Genomic DNA, 27,852 nt, shown 5'->3' on the forward strand with positions numbered 1-27,852 from the left:
AGGAGTACATTGCTATGGAATAGGAACCCATTCAGCTAAAATAGATGGTGTGCCATAACCAAAGGCTTCCTTTTGTACCGAAGTTTCTTCACTTATTCAAGAAGCATAGATTACAGACCCATTGTGCAGAGCCCGCTGTTTTTACTTGCCTGCAATACATTTCATGCAGGGCCCCTTCTCCTTTTCTTTTTCCCCCCCTCTTTTCTCCATATGACACCTGTTGCTCCCTGGTGGACACAATGATCAGGGAATTCTGTAATTGTTAAGCAAAGAATTGCAGAGCGTGCCGGTGAGAAGAGGGACAAAGCAGGAGGAATCAAATCTCTGCTGGGCGGGCAGTTTTGGGAGCGTGCTCTTGCTTCAGGTTGCTTTGCAGTGTGCTGCGAGTAGGATTTTGTCAGCATAACGTGGGCCAGTCTTGAGGGCTGTCTTTTCTTTGGAGTGTCACCATGCTGCAACAAATTTTACGTGATATGTACATTGACCCTGAACTCCTGGCAGAACTGAATGAAGAGCAGAAGCAGATCCTGTTCTACAAAATGAGGGAAGAGCAGCTGAGACGCTGGAGGGAAAGGGAGGAAAAAGCACAAATGGAGGATGCGCTGTTGAAAAAGACGGCAAGACTCAAGCGAAGTAAGCTTTGCAAGGCTTTTCTGTGTTTGGGCAGGGGCTGGATGCAATGGGGAGAGGGGCATATATAATACAGAGGGGCAAGTCTGGCTATATGGCAAAATGGAAGATATTAGTTAGAAAGGGTATTGCCAAGAGGCTAGAACTGAACCTGGGTTCAGTTTCTGATCCTGTTATTTATTTATCATATGATTTGAACATGTATTGCTGAAGGCTAGTTCTAACTTTGCTTCCACATGTACAGGGTAGTTCTCCATGGTTCTTTCATATATCCTTCTTGAATCACCTGCTCTATTTTGGTTCCTGGTGGGTAGGAGTAAGTGGGGTCATGCAATTTCTTTCTCCCTGGAGTAAATAGGAACACCCTTGGTTCCAAAACCCTATATTCATTTACTGGCTAGATTACCTGGTGCACGGCATGGGTTGTCACTTACAGTTGATATAAAGAAGCAGTATTACAAGCAATATCACATACCCAGAACCAAATGTGTATGAGGCAGGATGCTAGGCAGCAATATCCCTGAAGTCATGCTTCCCTTTCTCTATGCTGTATCCAAGATCATAATCTGGTCTGTAACTTCTCTAGCATGAATTTTCAAATTGACTAGTAATTCTGGGTGGCAGATTTTATGAAAGTGCTGAGCACTGGCACCCAGAAAAGCATGGCTCCAGTTGTGTGCCTTCAAACTGAGTTATTATTAAAATCTCTTGAGAATTTAGATTTCTGTATCTGGGTTCTCTCATTAATTTATTGGATCTCATAAAGCTCATATTTTTGATAAGGATGCTGTGAATTGGTATTTGTAAATTAAGTAATGTTTGAAATGCCTTGATGGCGGGTGTTCTAGCACTTGCACAATCCCAGGTTCAGTACATTATGTACTTATATTAAGGCACGACCGAAGTAAAAGTCTTATTCTTTTTTTATAGTACAGTTATAAACATGGATTACAAGGTTTAGTAGAGACCTTTTGTGTATTTAATAGCCTAAGAACTGTTGTTTGTGAGGTGGGCCGCACGTGCCATTAGGAACTTAACACCCTGAGGGATCTTTAAAGCCATCTCTTGATTACCTCATTTACTCAGAACAAATTCAGATACTGAGACTTCTCTCATGAGCAAGGGTCTTCACAATCTGACCCTGTTGTAAAATGATTATACCTCACCAAAGTATTATTAGAACAAAGAAGAAAAACCCTGTGAAAAGTGCAGACTATGTTTTAATCTATGGATTAGCAGCAACATAGGCTAGAATCAGCCCTATCTAGTTGCTAGCATGGGATCTGAAGCATCCTTTGTTTCTTATTTTTCTATCTCTCTCATAACAGTCTTTAAATACACCATGAAGAGCCTTCTCCTAGGTCTATCAGTTTTGCCTTTCATAGAGCCCCCAGGGCTTGTGCACTTTGATTTGTAGCTGGGAAAAAATTAAAAATGCAGTTCAGGCCTACAGACCAAAACAACATTATAGCATCAAGATAATCTGTATTACGCTCATTCTCTGAGAAAGATAGATGCAGAAAAATTTAACTGCAAAAATATTTATACGATGATTTGTCACAGTGTTGACATCTAAATTTCCATATATAAATTATACATTAAATATATTTGGCTTCTTAGTACAGGAGACTGTTTTCTGGGTAATTAATTTTCTGATTTATAAAGAATGAGAAAAAGGGGAGAAGAGCAGCAGAAGAATGCAGCAGAAGAATGAGAAAGGGGAGAAGAGCAGCAGAAGAACCTATAGGTTATATCAGCACACACACGTGCCCATATTCATAGTAAAGTTACCCAGAGTAAAACTACACAGTGGCTAGGTCCTTTTACATGCTAGTTCATATATTAATTGTTCATGTTCCCATGATTTATAATAGTCAGGGGTCTCAAATAAGAACTGGTTTCTTGTTTGGAAAATGTATTTTAGGTCACACAAAAGTGATGCCCCCAGTGCAGGAAGTACTATGTGAAATTCTATGGTGTGTGTTATACTGGAGGTCAGGAGTGATGGTTTTCTCTTTGGACCTATTTTTGTAGAGGTTTGTAGTCCACTCCATGGTTCCAGAGGAAAATAAAACAGGTTTTCTGTTGTCCTCAGCTTGCAATGTATATAGCAATTTAGACGATTGTCCCTTCTTCAATTTCTTTTCAGAGCAATTGGCATCCAGGAAATTTGGAAGCACCACAACCACTTTCTCCAATTTCCATTCACACTTTCGGATGTGGGTGGTTTTAATTGCTCCCTCTGCCAAAAAATGTAGTCTCTGTTTCTTTGATTTTTATGTGTGGCTTTACGCTGGCATTACACTGCAGTCAGTGGAGTTACACTGGCTTTATCTTGGTATAGATGGTAGAGAATCAAAGTCTGAAGTTTTACTGTGCTGATCTATGATAAATTTTGATGCCTGAGAGCATTGTAGGAACAGGTCTTCAGTTCCCAGCTCAGTGTAATCCTGATGTAGACCAGGATTACTCAAGATTCAAATCAAGCCTCTAGCTTGATTATTTTAGATCACAGTCTAATGTGGATGTCCATTACATAAATACTGTATTGCATTATACATTGTATTATTATTTTATTATATTATTTATATGGAAACTAATTTGTGTAATCTCTGCATTTTATCAATAATTTGTATTTTTACCTATAAAATCCTAATTTTTGATAGTTCAAGGATAAAAAAAAGAAGGGAATAAAATACTCATCAGTCTTTCCTGTTTTATAACAATTTAAACTTAATAGTTGCTACATACGTAAGAAGTCTTTATAGAAAGTAGTGCCCCCAAAATGCTCTTACTGTATATGGAGGTTGTACATCTTGACCTGATAGTGATCCAAAGTCCCAGACTGGTGTCAGGGAACATAAGATCTGCCAATTAGACAAAAAGGGTAGAATTTTCATAAGCACCAGTTTTCAAAAGTGACTTGGGAATTAAGGCTGCTAATTTATTAGGGAACCAAGGCTGTAGAAAAATTTACCTGAAAATAATATTCTGACCATTCAATTTGCCAGGTTCTCAGCTGATAGACATCAGAGTAGTTCTGCTAGGCATGAGTACATGACACTATGCAGAGGTACTCATGCTAGGAAGCTTAGATACTGGAAACATGTTAGTTAACAGCACAGCTAACATAGCTCTGCCTGGGCTAATTGATCCTCTTAAGAAGCTGGTATGTAGATGTACTCTTAAAGTCAGTGACACAGTTATTAGCAGTCAATAGTAATACCACATGTTCTCTTATACATTTCTCTCTCCCCCAGAATCAGCTCCCTAAAATTGGGTTTGTGTACCAAGTAGAAGAACTATTTTCTTCACTAGAAAAGAAGCACACTTAAGAATACTTTATAACATGGAAATTGGAGGCTGCTATGGTGACTGTCACTTGTCTGGCCCAAAGGAAGGGCCAGAGTCTTATGTTAACCCTCTCACAGCCATAGCAATTGGCTGCGTGCTATAGCTTGTGCTTGAAGTAGCAAGTGAGCTCCTGATAGTATCTTAATGGAACTTGCAATGTGGAAACTACTTTTTGTTTATTGGAACATAACTAAAGAACTACTTAGAGTAAAGAACTACCAGTCTTGCTGTTGCCCTTGCAAGGGTCTGAGGCCTACCCTTGTGTGATGTTGAACTTCCACACAAGGAAGGTCCTTCTGCTTCACCTGGACTGTCTCCTTGGATGCAACACTTCCTGGATGCTTTGGTTGGATCCAGATATTCAGGCATGCATGGAGTGGTGGAAGGCCACCTCTGTTTCTCCCCAAAAACTCTGCTCTGTGACAATTTGGTTAAGATGGGCCCTGCAGAGGGTACACACCTTACCCTCTATTTAGGTAACCTGAGCTGGATACATTCCTGAGGGAGGCGGGGAAACCTGCTCCCTCTGCTTACATGACTGACATCACATACTTGGGTGAGGGGCTTGGACTCCCTGGGGAGCTAGGAATTGCCAGTCTGCCCAGCAACTAGTGATGCATTTCAAATTGGTTGGCTGACAGCCAACAGGTGCTGGCCTCCATTGGACCAGGTAAATAAGGTCATGAGGGCAATATAAGTTAAGGACTGCCCAGGAGGAGGAGGCAGCAGCCATGAAGAAGATTCAGAGAGAGAGGAGCTGGACCATCTGAAACTTTCTCTCTCTCTCAAAACTCATGATTAAGGAACTGCTGCCTCCAGAGGGAATCTCCACCTGCCTCTGTATGATTCTTGTGAGTAAGCTACCTGAGATCTAACTAGATATATAGCTTGCAGTAACTCAGATGCGTGATCAAAGGCTACACAGCCATTCCAGTTTGCTTTATGGGATTTCTCTGATATTGCTCTACCCTGTACCCTATTGCTACCCTACCCCCTGTAACCAATAAAGTTCTCCTTTGTACCTAGCATGGGAGACCTATTGGGTGTGGGTCTAGATTATGCCTTGGGGTCCCCTTGGTTTGGCTGACTAAGGGAGACCACTGCTTGTGCTTCTGACTGAGAGACGCACCCCCAAGTGCTTGAAGTGAGTCATGGATGTTTATCTTGATGGGATCCTATGACCCCAGCTGACTTCCTGTCCCTTGGGCAAGGGGCTGGACTCAATGATCTTCTGAGGTCCCTTCCAGCCCTAATGTCTATGAAATCTATGAAGTACTCTCGAGGGCTACTAGGCCTGTGTTTCCCAGGGTGCACAGAGCCAGAATAAAGCCCAGCCCCGGGTGGTGGCAGTTTTTACCCCAGGCTAGCAGGTGTGCTCCAGGAAGGGGGTTGGCCAGACGTGAGGCGCCCCCAGGGCGGCACTTGGAGCCTGGAAGGGGGTCGGGTGCAGTGAGGTGGGTGGCTCAATGCAGGAGCACCCTGTACTGGCCTGCCGCACATGGTTTGTGGTGCCATAAACCTCTTCGTGGTATCACAAGTCACATGTATTGCACATTAAATCATTTATAACACTGCTAATTTGCAGTGCTGGGGCAAAATTTGCTACCGAGATTTGCTGGTAGCAAAAAGAAAAAAAAAATATTGCAAGAAAAAAACAGTGCAAAGCATGCCAAAGTGGCATGCACCAGGACACATATGGAGATGGGGAAGCAGGCAGAGCAGGCCTATCAGCTCCCTCATCTCTGTGTGCTTCAGAGCTCCCATGCTGAGGCACCCTGCCTGTGCCTCAGTGCATGAGCTCCATGTGCCTCAGTGTGGGGGGCTCCTGCACTGAGGCATGTGAAGACAGGGAAGCAGTCAGTGCCCCAGCCAGCCAGGGAGCAGCTGCTTGGGGTGCAGGGTGCCTCAGTGCAGGGGTTTTACGTGTCCCTGCCGAGCTGGCTGGGGCACAGTGCCTCAGCACAAGGGCTGCCTGCTGGCTAGCCCCTCACTGAGGGACTCTGTGCCAAAGCCAACCTCTCTCTGCAGCATGAGGCAGTGGGACAATGTGTCCTGCTGCAAAATACATGAGCAGGGGTGTGCACTGCAGCATAAATTAGCAATGCAAATTTGTGCCACTATTATTTGTACTGCTGCAAATGCACACCCTTGCTCGTGTGGACACAGCCTTTAGTTCCCAGGAGGACTTACTGTGTATCAGACAATCAGTCATGGCTCTGGAAGTCTTTCCCCCCTCCCCCATTTTGCTTTCCAAAAACAAGGTGTATGTTTTATATGGGGGCATACACTATGCAATAAATATAATAATTTTTAGAGGCTTCACTTTTTGTAAGAATAAGATTCCTCATTCTGTTGGAGAAATTATTTTCTAGCTCCTGTCCTGAGAAAACATCTTGGTATTGCTGGAGCAAAATAACTGACTTCATTCCACCTTATCGATCCTTTCAAATATCTATAGAGGGTGAAGTGATCTGTGTAATCTTTAAAACTCAGATTCTTCTGGTTAACAGAGAATTCTATATTAACTTGACAAGTACAAGTTCTATGTAGCCCACTCAAGGCATAAAGAAAACTGTCCACTTTTAGAAATAGTAATTACAAAATTGCAAAAGAATAATACATCCATATGTCAGGGGACAGGAAACCTTGAATGGTATCTAAAAACATCCGCAGGTTCAAGTGAACATAATTCAGTATGTCTTTTAAACAATTTATATAAATTCATACTGTGATTTTTCTAAATTCTTTAGAGTTCCATTCAGTGCAGTTTGTACCATCTGATCCTTTGGTACAATAGATAGAGGGTCAAGTGTCTGTTCCCTTAACTGCAGAAACATGTAAGAATCTTTCACTAGACAAACTACGCAACTGATATAGGCTTATGTGCTACTGAATGTTACAGTATTTCTGTGGGAACAGGGGGTTAGACTAGTCATCTCTAACAGATGTTACAGGACTGTAGTTATGAAAATAACTTTTGTTGTTGTTGTTGTTTTTAATTTTTTTTTGGTTCAATAGCCAAACCAAAACACTGGAGGAAAAAATCAGTCCATGATAAACCAGAATGGAAAATTCAGGGTTTTTTTGACAGAATGGAAAAAAGAGCAATTTTGTTTTGGGTCATCCCAAAACAAAATATTTTGTTTGAATTTTGGTACAAATAAATGTTTCATTCTATATCAACTTAAATATTTCACTTTTAGGTTATTTAACCTTTTATAATTCCATTTTTAAATGAACATGGTAGTTCAAAACAAAAAGCTAACTGAAACATTTCAGCCTTTTCAAAATGAAATGTTAATTTGAAAATATTGAAACAAACATTTTGACACCTTCTTCCTCTTCTGCCTCCCCCACACATTAGTTCTTTTCAGTAAATTTCTGTGCCAGGTTTTAAAATAATATTTGGTCCTTCCAAGGTAGATTTTTTTTTTTTGGGTGAATTTATTCTTTACCACAAAATTTTCACCAATTCTGCACAGTACCACTGTCATTGTCTAATAAATGGCTTTCCTTTCTGGTAGTTTGTCCTCTGGAAGCCCAGAAGTGGGAGAGTGGTATAACACAGGATTGCTAAGTTCTGGCACAGCTGCTTCATAACTGAGGCATATACTATACCAATCAGAAGTATAGCTTCTAACTTAAGCTAGCAGTATCAGTCCACTGATCAAATTATTATTACGTAACATGAATGAGATGGATTGTGGCATTAACTTCTACTGAAAGAACTTTTTCATAATAATGTAGTAGAATTCTTAAGAGCTTTGAATTTTGGTGCCGATATACCATATTTTCTAGCCTATAACACACATCTTTTAGAAATAATAATTAAAAAAAACCCTCCTAGAAATTGGGGTGCACTTTACAAGCAAGGAAATATGGTAACAACTGTTTCTGCTGCTTAAGCAAAAGTAATTACACATACTGCACAGGGAGCAGAACAATGAGAAGGTTTGGCTTTCTAGATGCTGCAATTTAGTTGCTTAGTATGAGGGAAAAATCCTTTTTCTTCATTATGCTATTCCAAAACAAGGTGCACATCTTATTCCAGGGCACGTGGTATGCAAAAGACTATGGTATTTACAAACTGGTCTTCAGGTTTATCCTGAAGGGACGTATTTCCATAGCAGTAAGCTGAGCTTGTAGTGCTTGCTTGACTTTTTGTATAGTCTTAAAATCACTGAGAGAAGTCACCTCAGCATCAAGATGCCTTTGGGATTTGCTCAGGGTTGACTGACAGGCAGCTTTTCTATTTTCACAGAAACACATTTATTTGATCAGGCTGGAGCCCTTTAACTGATTTTGCTGAATTGGGACTAAGTGAAGGAACCTGCCATTTTGGCTGCAGATTTTTCTTCAGTATCCAGAGCTAAGGTAGTTTGGAGCTATCAGAATACCATCAATGAGATATCAAAAACAATTGCATTAAGCTGCTGAAGGACAGGCTTGTGGGTACGGAGGGAATATCGGTTTGCTGCTACTCATTCTGACATTTATTTATCGTGAGTAGCAACTCCTGAGGTTCAGAAAGGAACTGATTGTAACAGCAGTAGTGCCATTTTCATGTCCTTCGCAAGACTAGCTGGGAATAGATTAGGTACATTTATCACTGCATGGTTAGAGAATAATTTCTTTATCTAAATGATATTAATGTTACAAGATCGCTGGAGAATGAATGAAGATGCTTCAAAGTAAAAAAATATTAGGGCTGTGCAAAGCTTCAGTTGCTGGTTCGATTCGGCAGATATTTGGCACAATTTGGTGGCTGAATCTCTGAATCCAAATCAAATCAGGAGACCCTTGAATCTCTCCAGATCGAATTGGAACCCTCAGAATTGATTCAGAGAGGTTCAAAAAGATTCAATGATTTGGACATAGACACAGCTTTAAATGCTTTTTTCTACATACCTCAAGGTACCAGGCAACTTGTGAATGCTCTGATGGGTGGATGCAGCATCCCACGGGAGTGTGGAGGGGTGTGGGGGGGAGTGTCCCCACTGTGCTCAGCAGCAGACCCGGAAGTGGACCACAAGCACTTACAGTCCACTTCCAGGTCCACTGGGGTGTGTGCAGGGGGGCCTCCTGCACCCTTCATCTGGCTTGGTGACTGGTGCCGCCTGCGTCTAGGAGGGTACCAGGGGTCACCCTACAGCGGCTAACCCACAAGCGGACCAGAAGTACTTCCAGTCCCTTTCCGGGTTCGTTGCCAAGCACGTACTCCCCCCCACCCCATGCTCCTGTGAGACATTCCATCCACCCTACCATCACAGCATTTACGAGCCCTGCTTGGTACCTCAAGCTATGTAGAAAAAACATTTAACGCTGTGTCTGTGGCCGAATCGCTGATTCTTTGAATCAGCATTGAATCTTCAGATTCGGCCCAATTGAATCAGGACAGTGATCGGAATCAACAAATCAAATCACTGTCCCTAATTTGGGCCGAATCTGAATCGAACACAGCCCATGTTGCACACCCCTAACAAGTATCCCTAGTGCCTCAGCCTGGTAGTTGGAGACTCAACTTTGTAACATTGTGAATTTCAGCTGTGTGCATTGGCAAGTGCTCCTTTGTACTTCCCATGGTTACTGTAGAAAATATCTCAGACACTAAAGCCTGTCCTTGTTTACTAAGCCCCTAAGCACTCTGGCAGTGCAAAAGAGCTGTAAGTTGCATAAATATAATTATCTGAGACATACATTGCTTACTGAATGGCATCTGCTTTTAACAATGTCTGTTTTCTCACTCTCTTTGTATTTTTGGAGATGGGTTAAAATAAGACTGTGAACCTCTCCAAACTTTTTCGCAGTATTTGGAACCAAAATCAGGAGCGAATTCTTCCATTTCCAATGCAGTTGCAACATGAATGTCATGCAAACAAACAGTGTTCATTAAGAGCCTGATCCAACTGATTCTCCTCAGTCTCTATATATTATATGTATGTGTGTGTGTGTGCCATACATAACAATTTCACACAGACTACACAGAGTTATTTAAATATATTAAAACTGCAAACCAAATCTTCAGCCAAAAGCAAAGCAAAACGAAACAAGCAAACCAAAAAAGTGATCAAGTCATATTCTGTTTGGTAAGAAATAAACTCAGTGGTTTTTAGAATAATACTGGATTACTGAATTGCTGATGTTCAGTAATTACTGGGTATCTGTTATACATTTACATAAACCTTAGAACTAGGAGTTTAATTTAGCTTTTAACACTAGAGGCATATTGTTATTCCTAGGATGCAATAATATAATAGTCTCCATGTATTTTACTGGTTTGTGATATGATGTGGTTTTTTTTAATACTTTATACCAGCTGCACTGAGTATATGCTTACTGCAGCAGCGGGTTGAGAAGGGGCTAAACAGTGGCTTCCAGACCATCATTTGGCTTAACTGATCCCAGGGCTAGAGAGAGCTCTAACAGCCCCCATAAAACCTGGATATGTACCATCTGAAACAGTGTTGCAAGGACTGTTCTGCCAGCCTGGGATCAGTCAGAAGTCTGTGCTTCAATTTTAGTCCTTGCCTGCCCTGTCATGCCTGCAGCACAGCGGTTCCAAGTACACTAGCTTTATTTTGCCTGTGGATTCTGCTACATTACACATGCTCATAAGCCCTCACTTTATGTGAAGTCTAAAGAATCTAGCATTGGCTACTGAGACAGGTATAGTCTCATGGAACATGCATAGGCCATTAATACTGGGATTTCTGTGTAATTGTGTCTCTGCTTTCATGGTGCGGTCTGATGTTGGCACTAACTGGACACTCTCATGTTCAGGTGAGTCTTCAAATAAACACATGCATTCTGGTTGTGAACCCTCTGGTAATCACATGAAACTGACGGTGAGTTCATGAATACTTGATGTGGAAAGACAATAATACCTCAGCCAAGCAAGAAGAGGATTTGCCAAAACATATGCAACATTTCTCAATTTATTTTTGTTGTTTTTTTATATAAATGACTATAGTATTTGGCTTAAAGGGACTGCCTTCACTCAGCTAAGGACTCGAGGGAATGAAGAAGCCGGGAATTGTTGCAAGACTGGTTGGTGTGGGTGATATTACATTAAATGGATGGATTCTGGAAGCCACCTGAGAGGGGCCTTCTATGACTCTTTAAAAAAAAAAAGCAATATATCAGAAATCATATTGATAGATTTGTTCCTTTTTTAAATAATGCAACAGTTCAACTAGATAATGAATGCAGAATATTGCACTTGAGAAAGTTTGTAAGATCATCAACTAAAGTCACTGGCAATGAAAAGTCAGAGTAGAATGGGTAGGCAACAAATTTACTATTGATTGCAAGGGGAGACTGCCTTTGTGAATAAGAGTGTAAATCCTGGATATAATCTCCCAGAAGGCACATCTGATGTGAAAATAATATTGAGGCGGACCTTAGAGGGCTAAGAAGATCTTTAGAGTGCTATTAGGGACTAATTTAAAAATGCAGTGGATTTATTTTGCTTCTTTGTGGGAATATGATAACAGCATGGAACACGTGGAAATGGACCATGTGAATATGCAAACTGACTTGTTTTTTGTGTTACATATCGTTATCTTTTGCCATATTTGCTAATTATCATAGTCCTATTGAAATAAGTGTTTGTTCCGTTAGTATCTTATCTTTTTTTCTTTGATGCTGCAGGAATATATTGCAGCATAATTATTTCCATGGTAACAGGCTGTAATTCTATAAACACAGGATTATGAGTTCATTATACAATCAAGAAGCAGCAGAAGAGCTATGAAGGCCTGATTTTTTTTTTTTTTTAAAGAAGACTTGGACCCCTCCCCACCACGCCTTGATATATTATACAAAGCAGCTAAATTTCTGCTTCTATAAAAATTATGCTCTAAAAAAGCTAAATTGTTCCATTCTGAAGTATAGGGGTGTTCTGGGTGCCAAAGGCAAAAGTCTTGGGTGCTAGCAGGGAAGTTATTATTTTTTTTACCTCTCTCTGTTAATTTAAACAAAAATAAAACAAAACAACCACCACAAAAATGTATTTGGGGCAGGATAAGGAGCGAGACAGAAATGTACCCTGAGTTTTGGATTGTTGTTTTGGCAAGATGGATTAATGGCCAGCAAGCAGATGTAGCAGAAAATTGAATTTATTACACTGGCTATGCAGTTTATTGCATGTCTATGTTGTTTTTCACAAGAATATTGCTATGATATAATTGGTGTATATATTGTAATGGCAGAAACTAGTAGATTTAATGTAGCAAATATGTTTCCATTCCATCTCCTGCTCAGTTTCTCTAATCTTTGTAATTTTCAGAAACGTTCATTTACAGACCAATATTTCTTAGGCTTGCTCCCAGCAAAGAAGTGAATATTATTTTTGTTTTGAAAGTTTAAGGAACAAAGTAGTTCAGCAAGTTTTGAAAGGAGAGTGGGGAAAAACTTGTCCTTTTTTAAAGAACCAAAATGTTTAATGAGTTCAGATCTGCTGGAAAAAATCCTTGACTGTTCTAGTGAGAACTGTTTGTGTGTTGATTGAATGATGTAAATCCTAGTTTTGTGCTGTATTTTTAGTGAGGTGGTAGCACTGAGCTAGTAAAGTTTACAGTAAGGAAAGGCATGTTGCATATGAGGGGCAATCTTAGCGTACCTTTCAAAAACTTTGATGCTTTTTGTGGAATGAAAAAGGCATTTTGCAGTTGTTAAGGAACACATGGACTTTGAATGGTGATTGGCTAAGTCGTACTTTTTATCCAAGTTGTACATATCACAGAAAATGGTACTATGTGCTGTCCCCTTTCTTTCCCATATGCACAAGCATGTGCATAACTTTCAGTAGCAGATCACATGCATCTCTGGGCAGGAAAATATTAGTAAAAAAAGAGTGGACAGATTATACAGCCCCTATGCTTTGTCCAGTCTGTTAGGGCAGTGGTTTCCAAACTTTTTTGATCGCGCACCCATATCAGTAAAAAATTTTTGAGCATGCACCCCCTATATATGTATATTTATATTTTTATATATATATATATGTATATATATATATATGTATATATAAAAAAATAGAAGTTCTAATATTTTCTTCCTGCACCCCAATGGATCATCTTGCGCATCCCCTGGGGTGCGTGCACCCCACTTCAGAGGCCACTGTGTTAGGGAATTACCCAGGAAGAATCTGAGATAAAACTTGGGTAAACTGCATCAATTTAGGTGGTGTTTAAGTGATGTTGTAGCTTTGAAAGTCCAAGAAATATGCAAGAGGCAAGGATTCTTGTGGGTTTTATTTTTTATTGGACTAACTGGGATAGACTTAGATAAATTTGGGATAGGCTTAGATAAGTTTTTAGGTTCCACAGTACCCATCTTCAGGTCTCTGGGAAAGAAGCAGATACTAGCTTTTCTGTATCTGTTTTATCCCCAGAGACTTGAGGAGGGTTTCATTGTACCACAAAGCTTGTCCAGGTCCACAAACTTGTTCTAATAAAACATATCCTACACAAATCCTTGTCTCTTGCATCAATTTAGGTGACAGTTATCCACTTCTCTTCCTGGATAGCCACTGACTGAGGCTCAGAAAGAGTCACTTGCTGGGTGTGCTACCCATGATATTCTATCTGCTGTTGATTCTGACGTAACTAACAGTGGGAGAGTTTACATGAGATACTTAATATGCAGAAGAATAATTCTACTGTGCGTTAGCATGGTGGGCAAAGCAAAGTAGATTGTCTAGTGCGCAGTAGCATCACCAAAAATGTCCATCTGTGTTAATGCTCAGTAGTGCCAAATATGGCACATTAAGTTAGTACCTGTCATTACAGGTACTAAACTTAATGTACCGTAATTATGGTGCATTATTGAGCATGCAGATGTGCCCAGTGGTATACAAATTGCACCAAAGCATGGGTGTGTTTGCCCATTCACTCAAATAAGACAACGAGAGGAACTAGTTTTTCCTCCATATTTCAAACATATCTATGTGAAAAACACTTGCAAAAACTTGCAAGTAGAGCTAGGTAAGCAATAATATTTTTATTTATTTGCTCTTTTTAATGTGTGTGATTAGTCTTTTTTTTTTGCAGACAAAAAGTACCTAACTTATAGTGTTGGTAACATTAATGAAATAAAGTTGGTGGATAATTCTATGGCAGATGATCTTGCTAGATCTTTTAATTTGAATATACAAACAATTAGGAAAATACCAATAGTCAGCTGTGGTGAAGTTTTTCTAGGACCTAAGCATCCCTGTCTCACCTGAATTTATTTAGCTGACTAGAAGAATTTATTAGACCTGTAGAATGCAGATTATACTTACACAGGTAAACAAAACATGATAGAGAGTCAATTTATTACAGCACATAAAAGTACATCTACTCCAGTGAATGTAGTAGCTTGGTGCAAGTAAGCTTAGAGAGGCTGAGTCCAAGTTTTTCTGGCCCACAACCTTCTATTTCTAACTTAAGCCCGAGCATAACTTGCCCGACTGTAGCAAATGTAACTTGGAATAGAAACGCACATAGCCTGTAGATTTTCCAAATCCAACCTGTAAACTTTGAAGATGGAAATGTCCTTAGTTCTGAAGGGAGTGTGAGAGCTGTCGATAAAAACTTATGCAAAACACACTATGCTTTAATTAACGTATATCTGGTGTCTGTGTTCAGAAAGAACAAAACATTCCCCCAGAAGCTGCAGTGTCTGAAAACTACAAAGGAAAACAGGCTGATTAGCCTGGCGCTGGAGCTAAATGCTGATGCAGCCCAATTCAAATGCAGAACAAGTTTCAGGAGGGTTTAACCTCCTTCTAGAAATCATAGTAGAGGAGTAGAAAGAAAAGGAATATTTTATGCAGAGATGATAAATAGGTCAAAGAGTATGAGTACAAAGCTTTTCAGCTAGTGAACAGGGGCATGGCTTGCTGTAGAAGGCATCTGTAACCATCAAGCATAGGTACTGTGGTGGGGAGCCAAACTACAAAGAAATGAAGATTTTATGAATGGAAATGGAAGGTTTTGTTAGAAAAGGTAGCGCTTGAATGTCACTTCGTGTTTGAGGTTCAATATTACTGATTCTCTAACTTTTCTAAAAGATGTAATGTAATTGGCTTGTAGTATTCTATAGAATAGAATGGAAGCAGAGTTACCATCACGCTCTCTCTTTGCTAGGCCAGAATGTAACCTGTGGCTGAGGAACAGCACAGCTGGGAGATTTGACACCAAATTGGGTTTCTAATGGACTCTGGCGTAGTTCCCTATCAAAAACAGGAGATGGATAACAAATGGGAATTGTCAGAAATGCCATAATTGTTAAAACAATGATTAATGAGCATGAATGAAGGAAGCTGACTCCAGCAATATTGCATCAACTTCTGCCACCATTATTTTAAACTGCTTTTAATTAGCAGCAGGCATGCAAATGAATCCAGGTAAAAATGAAAACTCCTATAAAAAGAAAACTGTATTTCTGTCCTGCTTAGCAGAAACAGTGAAAGAAATAGATGCTTCTCATGAATTTCAGTGAATGTCAATTCCTTTCTGCAATATGGAAAAGGTAGCTTAAAAGTTAAACCCAGATGTTTGTATCTCACTGGGTGCGCCCACACGTTGCTGTATGCAATGCGCTATGTTGCTGTATAGTGTCCTATGGTGACAGAGATCATGTGGATCTACACATGATCACCTACTACATCACTGTAGTGGTGCGCTCTACACTTAAAGCGTGTCGATACAGTGACATAGCAGGCAAATTTAAGCATGCATCACTTGTATGCCGCTACTGCATTGTGCTTTAGTAATTCCATAAAGGAAGTACTAAAGCATGGTGCCGTAGCGACGTTGCCATACAGTGTCGTGTAGATGCACCCACTGAATACTGGGCTTCCCCGCCATGGCCTTTCAGGTTGTGTTTATATATGTCTGATAGAAATTTCCATATTTTTCTGACAGTTCTTAACCATAATACTAGCATTTCTTATTTACACTAGGGTTATCCAAAGTATGGCTTCAAGGCCAAGTGCAGTCTGCAGTTGCCTAAAATTATATCTTAAATTGACAAGGTGGAGATCTTTTTAAAGGCAAGATCTTTGAGCTTACTATTGGTCTCTAAGGTCTTGTCTTATTGTTTCTTTGCTGTGAACTCAAGCCAAAATCAGTTTCTATTAATCTACCATAGAAATTGCTATATAAGTCTAACAAATGCCATGGTTCAAATGACAAGCTTCTGTGTGCATGTTTGCGATAATAGGCATACACATTTTCATGCACATTAAGTGTACCTTTATGTTTGCAGAAAGTTATAAATATAGACTCCTTAGTGTAGCAATTATTGGATGCTTGTATGTTATACCAAAGATAGGTTGAGTGGGTATCTAGTAACAGGACAAAAACCAAGAAACAAATTTACAGCCATGCCAGCAGTGTACATTTTTACAGGAAGTGGAAAACAAGCAGAGAGAAGTCTGTTAACAGAAATAATTTGCTTTGCAGGAGTTTATGCTAGTGCCTGTGACTGAGTGAATTCTTTAAATGAATAAATGGTAGAGGACTAGAGCTGTTAAATTCTAGAATCTAAATACTTGAGATATAGAAGATCTGGTAATTTATCCAGTCCATTCCCATGCTTAAACAGGATTTTTTTTTTTTATAATGCATTCAGTTTAAGGGTTCTAGACAGTCTAATTTTTCATTATTTCCTGTGGAAGATTATTTCACAGCCTACCACAGGCTGGGTTGGAAGAGAGAACTCTTGTGGTTAAGGGGATGGCAGACCTGCTTTGTAATCCCTGACTTTGAATCAGACTTCCTGTATGATTTCAGTAATCTGTTTGTCAAATGGGAATAAAAATAATGCCCTTTTCTCTGTTATATCTGTTTAGATTTTAAGTTTTTATGGTCTTTTCTTGTTAGAGCTTGTTGAAATATCTCAACTGAAAATAATCACACAAACTGCCATTTCATCACAAACATTTTTTTTTGCAGGAAACTAATGCATGAGTCATTTTGAAATATTTTCATTTAATTTGATCTATTAGTGCTTTCCTTTACAAATAATTACTTTGGGTACATACAGACATTACACTTTCATCCACCTAACTAGGATTCAGCCAGTTTTTAAGTGCTGATCTGTATAGACATTTGGGGAGGTTAGACCAGGGCCAACTAGATCTAATTTAGTTCATCTGAGGAGGTGCATTAAATTAGATTGGGAATGGGTTAGTTCAGTCTAATGAACACCTCTAAATGATTGGTGCACAGCTTCAGGGCTGGGAAAAACTCAGCTGCTCATCCAGGGTCTCACTATTCCTAACCACCCCACACCCTGGTTAGGCTGTTTTAAAGCCTGTTCCCTGAACCTCTGCAGACCCAACAGCCTCCCTCTTCCCCCTGCCCCCCTGCCAATCCCAGCAGTCCCCCCTATTGGTCCGGTAGTCCTGCTTCCAGTCCTGGCCTCTCTTCCCCTTAACACAACTTACTTATATTGGATTCCCAACCTGGCACCTGGCACCTGGCACCAGAAAATGTCTGCACAAATGGGACCCTATATCCACTCACATGGTTTAAGTAAGCAGGGTGATTGTAGATCAGGTCCTGCAAGTATGTGCATACATTGGGGTAGAAGGGAGACCATGGCTTGAAGAAAAAAAGTGCAGGCTCTACAGACATATTCTCTAAGGATGGAACCTTTGATTCATGAGACTGTATTAATGAGGAGTCTCTGAGACAAGGTTAATAATTTAGTGGTGTAGGAAATCTAAAGAAGTATGAAAAGAAAGTTTGCTCACCCCATGGGGGTCTATTTAGTTGTCAGCTTGCGATTATGCTGTCAACTTGCTATATTCACAAATGAGCAAAAGAAGGGAAAACATTTTAGAACAACAGGGAAATTTGACTTACCACAGCTCCTGTGCTGATTAGGTTCAAGGGTTATCAATCAGTATGGGGAAAAGTTGTAAAGCATGTACTTCAAAAAAAAAGTTATAAACCCACAGAAGGTGAAAAAAGAGTTTTGAGCTATGGGAGACTTGCTTGGTTTTTCCCTATGACATCTGAGCATGTGTCAGACTGGAAATAAGAAGGAGGAAATAATAATAATCACAACGATAATAATAATAGTAGCAAAGTTTAGCCTGCCTGGAAGAGGAGAATGGGCATTTGTTTACTACTTACAGTGGAAGAGCAGACTGGTGGCTGGGATCAAGGAGAGGGAGTGACAGTTTCCTAGCTGATCCTCCCTGAGGAAAAGCTGAGTCTGCCAGCCATGATGATAGATCCAAGAAAGGATAGAGAATCTGATGTTTCTTTTGGGTGTGTGTGTTGAATTTTGGTACTGTGGAGAAGGTGGAACTTTTATGTAATCCAGCTTCAGGACTAGACCACCTTGGTCTCAAAGACCTTGGAAATTGGGTGTTGTAACTAACAGATCAGGAGGCAGAAGAATGCCTGTGTCATCTCATCCCATGACCAAGCTGTCATCTTGGCTATATATGACCTCAGTGGAGTTTCCTTTGTTCAACAGAGTTTGCGTTTCAGAGATTGACTAATGCCTGTTATTGTGCATTCAGCCAAGTGTGTGCACAGATCCTGTCCATAGGTCATGAGAGCTCTGTTGGTAGACTTTTGTATTGCTTTGCAATGTGCTACTACCGATCATATAGCAGTTTTGTGACTACATCTATCATATTAACATCTAGAGGCACAACTGGAGTTTAAAACCCATCGCACAACATGCATATTCCTTTGGGGAGGGGCAAAGGGAGGAGTAAATCAATGCAATAACAATTACAATTCAGACTAGACCACTTCCTCTTTGAATTAAAGCTCCTTTTGGGAAAATGTTGGGAAAATGTTTGTAAAAAATTTTGGGAAAATGTTTGTAAAAAAACCCAGCCTCTTAGCATCATAGTTTTAGCTATCAATCTTGTATTTATTTATTTAAAGAAGAAAAAATGGTTTTTACCATAAATAACAAAAAAGCACATTTCAAGAGATAACATCATCTGATAATCAAAAATATTGTGTAGGAATTTCAAACTGAAGTTTTAAAAGTTTTGTTTGGCATGTCTTCCATGATTTTTTTTTTTTTAGGTTTGTGCACAGTAAGGCTGTGAGATGACACTTGAATTTTACAGAACTTTTACCGTATTTTATGCCAAAGTTTTAACCCTACCTCATGGGCACATCTACATGTACATTTGTTGTGGCACTAGTTTACTTGAGAGTAAATTACTTGTGGTGCCAGGAAAGCATATAAATATGCAGGAAAACGGGAGCAAATTTGCTGCTGATCTGCTCTGCCTTCCCCTGTCACCACCGGGGGGAGCTCTAGGCTCTGGCTGCAGTTGCAGCTGCCAGGAGATGGCATCCCTCTTGAAAAGGCAGCCCCTCTTGCTGCTCTCTGGCCAGCCACTTCGCTGGCCAGAAGCAGCATGCCCAGCAAAGGGACAGCATGTAGCAGCACTCTCCTCAGTGCCTTTGTCTCTCTGTGCTACGGCTGCTCCAGCCCCTGCCCCTGGCAGGGATGATCAGCACCTTGTGCTCCTGCTGGCCCACCATACTGGCCACCACCTGGTCTTGCCTTTCCCAGCTCCCCCATTTGCAGCAGCCGACTGTCCGCCTGCTGTGCACTTTCCCAGGACCACTGCTGTGCACCTACCACCTCAACCCTGTCCGTCTGGCCGGATCCCACCAGAGATGCTTCTGATGGGTCTGTGATGGCACTGCTGGGGCCACCATTGCCCTCCTAGGCCTCCAGCTATGTCACCTCTGGGCCTGTTGGCCAGCCAGAATTGGTGGTGCCATATCATCCAGCACACCTGGAATGATGAGCAGTGGCTGGAGGCATTCTGCATGACCTGGGCCACCTTCTGGGACATCCTGGAGCAGCTCCAGCCCCACCTGGAGTGGCAGCACGCTGCCATGTGGCCGCCCTCCCCATGGACCCAGCTGGCCCTTGCCCTTCCAAAGCTGGCCATGCCTGTCAGCCAGCCTGTGGAACATTGGCTACCTGTTTGGTGTGGGCAAGGCCACTGCTGGGGAAGCCATCCTGGAGGTGTGCAGTGCCCTCTAGGACAGGCTGGGGGACTTGCTCAGGCAGCAGGCAGACTGTGCTCTGCATGCATGACCCCCTGGTGGTGGTGACAGGGTTCCGTGCCCTGGGATTATTATAGTGCATTGGGCCCTGGATGGGACCCACATCCCTGTCACCTGCCTACCCCACAGAGACCGCTCCTACTACAGCCAGAGGGGCTTTCACTCTGTGATGCTCCAGGTAATCGTGGACCCCCACAGGGCCTTTATACATATAAGCATGGGTTGGGTGTGCAGTACCTACAGTGCTCATATATTCCAGAACTCCAGCCTGGCAGGCCTGGTGGAGAGTGGGTGCTACACTCTGGGGGTGCTGGACCTGTAGCTGGGTGCCATGGTGGTTCCACCCCTCTTCATCAGGGACCCTACCTACTGACTCTTGCCTTGGCCCATGCAGCCCTACACTGGTCATCTGGACCCTTTCCAGGCCCACTTCAGTTGCTGCCTGGACCAGACCAGTGTCCTAGTTCAGTGCACATTTGGCTACCTCAAGGGACAGGCACACCCTGATGGCCCACCTCAAGTTCACCAAGGACAACCTCCCCCGGGTCATCATCACAGCTTGTGTACTACCTAACATGTGTGAGACCCAGAGGGAGCTCTTCAATGAGACCTGGGTAGAGGAGGTGTGGTGCATGGAGGATGTCTGGCAGCAGGAGTACCACCTGTGGTGGCAGTGGCGGACTACTTACCCTGTCCTGAGGCCCCAGGAAAGCTGCACACCTTCCAGCTGAGGCCAGGGCAGCAGATGCATGGCTAACCACCTCCTTGAGCATTCTGCACTCTAGCCCATCTGCACCACCACTCACTGCCCCCTTCCCCCCCCCCCTTGCCCCAGTGCCACACACACTGCAGGAAGGTCTCACAAGAACAAGTTTTTATTCCCCTCATATCAAACGCCCCCCCCCACCGCTTCCCTAAAAAAAAAGAGTCCCTCTACCACCCACCTTCTTCCTCATGAAAACATTGTTCAATGTTCAGCGGCTTGGGCAGCCTGGGGTGGGAGGCTGTGCGGTGGGAATGTGTAGGGGGCAGAACCCAGGGACAGGAAGCCATCACCCTGGCCTCTGGCCACTCCCGCATGGGTTCACATGCTGCAGTGGGTGCAGTAAGCTGGGAGCTCACCCAGCATGAGTGGCTTTCCCTCTGGCAGCCAGTGTCCAGGGCCAGCAGGGCCATCATGTGTTCCTGGCCTCACTGCAGGGAGCTCCAGTTCTGTGCCTGCTTGGAGGTGGGGTAAGTGGTGGGGCTGGGCCCAGGTCAGGGAGTTTGCTGGTGCTAGACCTGGGGCAGGGGCCAGGCCAGGGGATCCTGGCTGCTGGAGGCAGTGCAGGACCTCCTCCCAGGCCCAGGCAGGGGCCTGCTGCTCCATGGCGGGTGGCTGCCAGGGGATAGGTGGGGATAGGGTCTGGAGCCGGACAGCAGGCAGCATGGAATGTGACTGTCAGGGCCAGAATGGTGTCTAGCACCTGGCAATCATCATCCATAGCCTGCACTACCCAGGCCAGGATGGTGTTCTGTTCCCACAGGGCCTCTACCTGCTTGTACTCCAGGGCAAGGAACTGTACCCAGAACTCCTGGTCTACCTGGTAGTGTGCCTTCTCTCACCAGCACCATGTCTCCTCATGGGTGATGTTCTCTGTCTGCCACCTGTACCAAGCATCCCCCAGATGGTCCTCTGATGCCGTTATCAGGTGGTCCAGGAGGAGAATCCTGCCCAGGGTCCTCCTCTTGTGGAGCAGGCATATCCGCTGGGTTCCATCCCTGGGTGGTAGCATCCCTGAGGCTGCATTCCAGCTGCCAAGGTGGCTTCTCCACTGAGTGCAGCTGTAGGTCCTATAGAGCCATGAGACAGAAGCTGTGAGAGTTTGTAACATTTCAGAGATAAAATGCTTTATACCAGGGGCCATGTAGTGCCCAACCTCAGATCAGGGGTCAGGTGTGCACAGATGGCTAGGGACCAGAGTAAGTTGGCTTGGCAGGCCTGGGCCCAGGTGGCCACCATCCAAGACCCTGTCCCTGCTCACTCCCCTGGGGCCAGCAAGCCACTGGATGCTGGTGATGAGTAGTCTGCCTCCCTCGCCTCGTTCCCAGGGTGGGACAGGACAGGCTTCAGACAGCACCTGCTGCCATGGCTCCAGATCCCGCTCCCTCTCCCCCCACTCCAGCAGGCCAACTGCTCTGCTGTGCTGCTTCCCAGCCCATAGCTGCCAGGCTTTGGGGGATGTGGGGCTCTGGGAAGACTGGGATGAGGAGCTTCCCGTGTCCCCGCTGTCCCCACCAGGGTCTTTTCTAGGGAGACACCACCCCATGCTGCCACTCTGCTCTGAATGTGGCCCTCCTGTTCATGCCCTGGGTGGTGCATGAGGAGCTTTTTGTGTGGACTGAAGGGCACTGACCCACTATGCCCTGCTGCTGCTAATGGCAATAGTGCCCTGGGTGCACCTGTGCACTTGGTACAGGACCTTGAGCCGCAATGATGTGGGAGGCAGGCCTGGGCTGCCGTGCAACCTCTACTACTTCCTGGAGGGCTACCTGTGGGTGTGCTACATGTCCCTGCCCCCTGCAGCCAAGGAGTATATTGCCACCAGCATTGATGCATTCCTTGGCATGTGACAGGCCTGTGCCCACCTAGCTGTGTGGGCATGGGCTGCTCAATAAAGTTTGTCAGTGTCTCCAATCTCTCTGCATGCTGGGGGGGTAGGGAACCTGGGGCCAGGAGAGTGCAGACGGGCCAGGCAGAAAGGGAGGGCAGGGGCTGGTGCAGGGAGGGGCCTCCCCCTAGAGCAGGGCTTACCATGTGGGTGGGGCTGGTGTGGCTGGTGGCTCCACGTGGTCACAACTGTTGGCAATGGCATGCTGCTCTGGGCAGCAGGGCACAGTGGGAAGGTGCCCAGCTGGGCCCTCCCCCCTTCCCCTGGGGAGAAGCTGGCATTGCTGGTGGCTGGTGGTATCATGGCCAGATGTGCTTCATGGCAGGAGCTGGGGCTGCGGTGCTGTCTCGGGCTCTCGAAGCTGCTGGTGGAGGGTACAGCTGGGGAGCTCAGTGGAATGTGCTGCTGGACACCCAAAGGGCCTTCCCAGGCTGGGACGGGCTTGGGCAGGCCACCCATACTGCTATAGACAGGACAGCTTCAGCCTGGGTCCCAGGGCATAAGTATGTCCATTAGTTGCCTCATAAAGGATATGGACTTATAGGAACTGCCCAACCAACGATTGTGATTGTTGATGGGAACCCACTGCACCTGCAAGGCCTTGACCTTTATGTGGTACTGTCATGCTGACCAGTTATGCCCATGCTCCCACATCCAGGCAGACAGCCTCTCATAGACATGGGCGTTGGAGTGCCCACCCTGCTCAAACTGATGCTGCACCTCCACCTTGCCCCACGGTACCATGAGATTATCAGTTTCCTCCATGGACCAGTTAGGGCCCCAGTTTGCAGGCATGGGTGTGGGCACAGCCGTGGATGAAGAGGATGCCATTATGGGTTCTGTGCTACCTCTCTGGGCCCTCAATGTGGCTGTCCCTGTGTTGCCGGGCCTGGAAAACTGCCTGCAGTGCCCAGCACAGGGGCCTGGCATAGGACTGGCACCTGCCCGGCTGAGGCAATGCCCTGCAGCACCTTGGGGCAGGCTGCTGGGGCAGGCTGCTGGGGGTAGGACGTGGGCAGGTGGAGCTAGCCCCAGCAGCCAGAAGCTACCTGTAGCTGGGCTTGGGGGCTGGCAGGCCTGAAGCAGCCTGCAGGCCTGGACAGTGGGGGCCTGGCAGCTCTGCGGCAGTGAGGTACCAGGCAGTAGCACTGGAACGCAGGTAGACTAGGACAGCTGGCCTGCAGCCTGCCCAGGGGGATACAGGGGCCTGGAGTAGCCTCAGGCTTCCTGCTCTCAATGCCTGCAGGCTTTTAAAGGCATAAAGGCATTTCAGCCCTGGGGCAGGAGAGCCCTGGGGCAGGAGAGGCTCCCAGCTCAAAGGCCTGGGGCTAGCCTGAGGCATGCCCCCTAGTGGCAGGGCTGACCCAGCAGCAAATTTGCTCTCGGGTCACACCTATTTGTGTGTAAATTTACTTGTAAGTGTTTTTATTGCATGGTAAGCATGCACATGTGTAGACTCACGTGCTTACTTTGTACTAAACTGCACTTCTGGACAGTTAAATGTCTCGTGTAGATGCACCTCTTAAGCCTCTTTTAACAAGTGAATTTAGATCATAGGCTTAATATTCCATTATGCCAGAGGTGTCCTGTGAGGTATATCCTGAGGGGTTCCCAGAGGGGCTGGGAATTTGGGGGTGGAGTGGATGGAGGCAGGGTTTGCTGACAGATTCCTTACTACAGAGCCCCACCAGGGTTACATGTTGGTGGGAGTTGGGGTTGGGGTAGGGGTGTGGGATGAGCAGCAGCAATGCAGGGACAAATGTCTAAGCTACCAGGTACTTCCCATGAGAAGCCCCATGGTTTGGATGTGACCCATGGGCCCAGGTAAGTTTGACATCCCTGCAGTATGCAATTTAATCTGTATTTATTTCTGAATCTGAGCTAGCTGCCTTATAAGACCTTATCCTGCTTATTTTGGTGGATGTTACAGGTAATGGCAAACGTGTGCAGTGGCTGCATGGAAGTGATGATGAGGTCTGGGTCTGGGTCATGGGAGAAGCTACAGGTGACAAGCCATATGAACAGATTTCTGAAGAACTAATTGCAGAACGAGCCAGGCAGCAAGCCCAGAAGGAGGCAGAAGAATTATGGTAAGGATTTAAGAGTTTGAATTCAGGCTCGATTTTTTGCCATTCACAGCCATTTAGAAAGGTGGCAGGTAATTCTGAGGAAGTATGGTAAGCATATTCTTGTATGCATTTTTTTACTTGAATGGGATTATTTAGATTTAAAAAAACCCCAAAATGCTATATTCAGTTCTAATTCAAATTGATGCAACTTAATTCTTTTCTACAAAATATAGAAACAAATTATGTTTTTGCAGGAATTTTTGTTTTATTTGAAAAACTGGAAAACAAAGAAACATTCCCACAATTTTTCATTTATTAAAAAATCCCTTTTTTACATTGCTAATTTTCATCTGCTTCTCCGCATAGCTTTGGCTGGACTAGATTTGCTCTGATGAACTCCTAAAACCATTAACCTGTTTGCAGAATAAAACTAACCAACCTGCTTTTGAATAACTATTAAATCAGAGATGCCCATTATCAAAAGTTTGTAGCTACAACTGGAGGTTTTTGCACATACATTCTGTTACAGCATTAGCTTTTTTGCAAGTTAGTTTTAATTTTTAGTTCAAGAATAGTAGAACTCATATTGCCATAACTATATTTCTAATAGAGACATCTGTGGCTTTGGGAGTAGTCAGTTGTTTCTGATGCTCAGTGACATTGAGAGAACAGGGTCATTGTAAAGCTTCCAAAAATGGGTATTGAAATGACAAGTTATTCGGTATTTATTCCTTCTCATATCGTTTGTTTTCTGTCCAAACTGTCTGCTGCCCATTTCTAGTTTGCATATTTAATGTGGTATTCAAATTTGTGTTGTTTTTGCCTCTTACATTGTCAGTGGCAATGCACATTCTACAACTGGAATTTAGCAGTGGGTTGTTTTTTTAATATTTAGGCAAAATAAAGATTCCACATTACCTTCCCATATTACCATGCTGAATTTGCATTGCTAATAGGGGAACTTGTGTTTTTTTTATCAGGAAAAGAAACAGGTTATGGTGTGACTCAAAGACATTCAAGAAGCAGATATCACTAAGAAAATGCTATTTTTATTTACATTTGCTCTGCCTGCTGGGTATTTGCTTGGAACTTGGACTATAGTGCTTCATTTTAGATGCATTTCAATTATTTTCCTGTGTGTTTTCATGCAATCTTGTATATTACTTATTGTCAGTAATCATTGCTTACCTACTGAATAAAGGGCAATTCTCACTTCAGTTATTTTCAATTATGTTCAATTATTTTTATTTTCAAATTATTTTCTGTAGGAGGCAAAAAGAGGCTGAAATTACAAAGAAATTCCGGGATGCTATGGCTAAGGAAAAAGCCAGAATAGTGGCTGAAAAATGGAAAATAGAAATAGAAGACCGAAAAGCAGCCAAACTGATAGAGGAAAAAATTCAAGAAGAATTAAAGGTTTGCACATAATCATCTTTAGTCTCTGTAGTCATTTTCACTTTTCCATATTGATTCACAGAGCCTGTCACCTTCATGCAGTTTATTTCTAAGGACTGAAAAACTGTTGTAGGGTTCCCTCCTGAAATATACAACTAACATCATTGCATTTCCTCGGTACAGCTGGATGAATAATGTACAAAATAATACGTGTCATTCAAAAATATCATGATAGTCATTAAATAGGTTTTTCAATTAACAAGTGAACAATTGTTTAGCTATCTGTGTAATAAATACAAATAGCAAGAATATACCAGGAAAAATGTTTGGAAAATGTCAATACATTTTAGATTAGCTGTTCATGTCTATATTTCATTTCAAAATGCTTTCTCCTTTTTCTTCAATTAAGTAGAAGTTGATCCTGTTCCTATTAATTATATGAATGAGGGAGTCAACTGATTTAATAGCTCATTGTTCTTCACTCCACACGTGTTAACAAGTATCTCTTTTTTAAATGGTCTTGATGTTCTGCTAATCAAGCTAACCTTTCTTAAGGCAATTTAACTGTCCACTAGCTCAGTGGTTTTCAGTGTTTTTTGTACCAGGACTGATTTGTAAACATTGATGGCCAATCCTGACCCAGTGCCTGTCCTCCTAATTCACAGCATTGGAGACTTGTTAGCTCTTTTCAAAATCATAGATCCACTTACAGAGACCAGTTTTCAGGAGCAGCTAAGGTCTCAGCTTCAGTTGAGCAGGGAATTGAGAATAAGCCAGCTGAAAATTAGGCTCTGATCCTGCTCTATAACTGTGGACCATTTTTTCCCCTTCACTCTGCCCTTCAAAAACAAGTTTCATATCATATTCTGGGGTGTGTTATAGGTGAGAATTTATGGTAATATTCTGCCAGTGATTTCCCAGGAGTTATAATCCACACAGGAAATGCTCACATATTACCTAGATTCTTCTTCCAGTTAGTAGGTCAGATCACTAATTTTAGCTGATGCCAAGAACTAACCACTCATGTTTCTATATATCAGGTTGAGGAAGCTGCTGATGTGTGGAGTTGTGGCAGGAGGAAATCCTGTGCCTGTTATATGTGTGTCATTAATTTTTGTGCAGTTGTCTTAAATGTATTCCTCCCTTTGTTAGAAATGAGAGGAGCAACTTTTGGAATTGTTAAAAGTAATGACACTGTCTGCCAAGCAGATTACATGTGTAGTCAGCAGAATAACTGTTTGTGCTTGTCCTCCTCAGATCCCCAGAAAGCAAAGCCCTCTTGAACAAAGACTCTTACACTTCTCCTCACTTTATAAGTTGCCACCCATACCATGTTAGCAGCTACTAGAGTCAGATTGCTCTTATCTGAAGGATAGCAGAACAACGCTCTTCAGTCACAGTACCTTTCTTACATTTCAAAGAAAAACACACCTTGCAAAACTGTGGCAAATCATTGCATTGCTCATGTAACATAGTGCCACTTGCATTTAGGGGAAGGCAATCGCTTATGCTTTTTCTGCAGCTTTAAATTACTGATAGCAAACTCTGCTCTGAGCTCAGTGGGTGTGTCTACACATGCCCCTGACTGCACAGGTCATTTTTGACCCTACTGCACAGCAGCAACAAACTACAGCAAAACTACATGGTTAGTGTCTGCCAATGCTATGGTGTCATAGCGTCTCATGTAGACACATCCACTGA

General features: G+C 43.1%; 1 protein-coding gene across 1 annotated transcript in view; it reads left to right on the forward strand.

Moving 5' to 3' along the window:
- The first annotated feature begins 449 nt into the window (after positions 1-449).
- The window catches only part of SH2D4B (SH2 domain containing 4B), a 121,708-nt gene continuing 94,305 nt past the window's right edge, over positions 450-27,852 (forward strand). Inside the window, exons 1-3 of the mRNA XM_090058318.1 lie at positions 450-633; positions 24,618-24,777; positions 26,025-26,172. Coding sequence (XP_089914444.1) covers positions 450-633; positions 24,618-24,777; positions 26,025-26,172 — 492 coding nt within the window. The remainder of the gene's footprint in view (positions 634-24,617; positions 24,778-26,024; positions 26,173-27,852) is intronic.

Source organism: Crocodylus siamensis, chromosome 7, assembly GCF_052110815.1.
Source record: "Crocodylus siamensis isolate JL-2025a chromosome 7, ASM5211081v1, whole genome shotgun sequence".
Taxonomy (NCBI): Eukaryota; Metazoa; Chordata; order Crocodylia; family Crocodylidae; genus Crocodylus; species Crocodylus siamensis.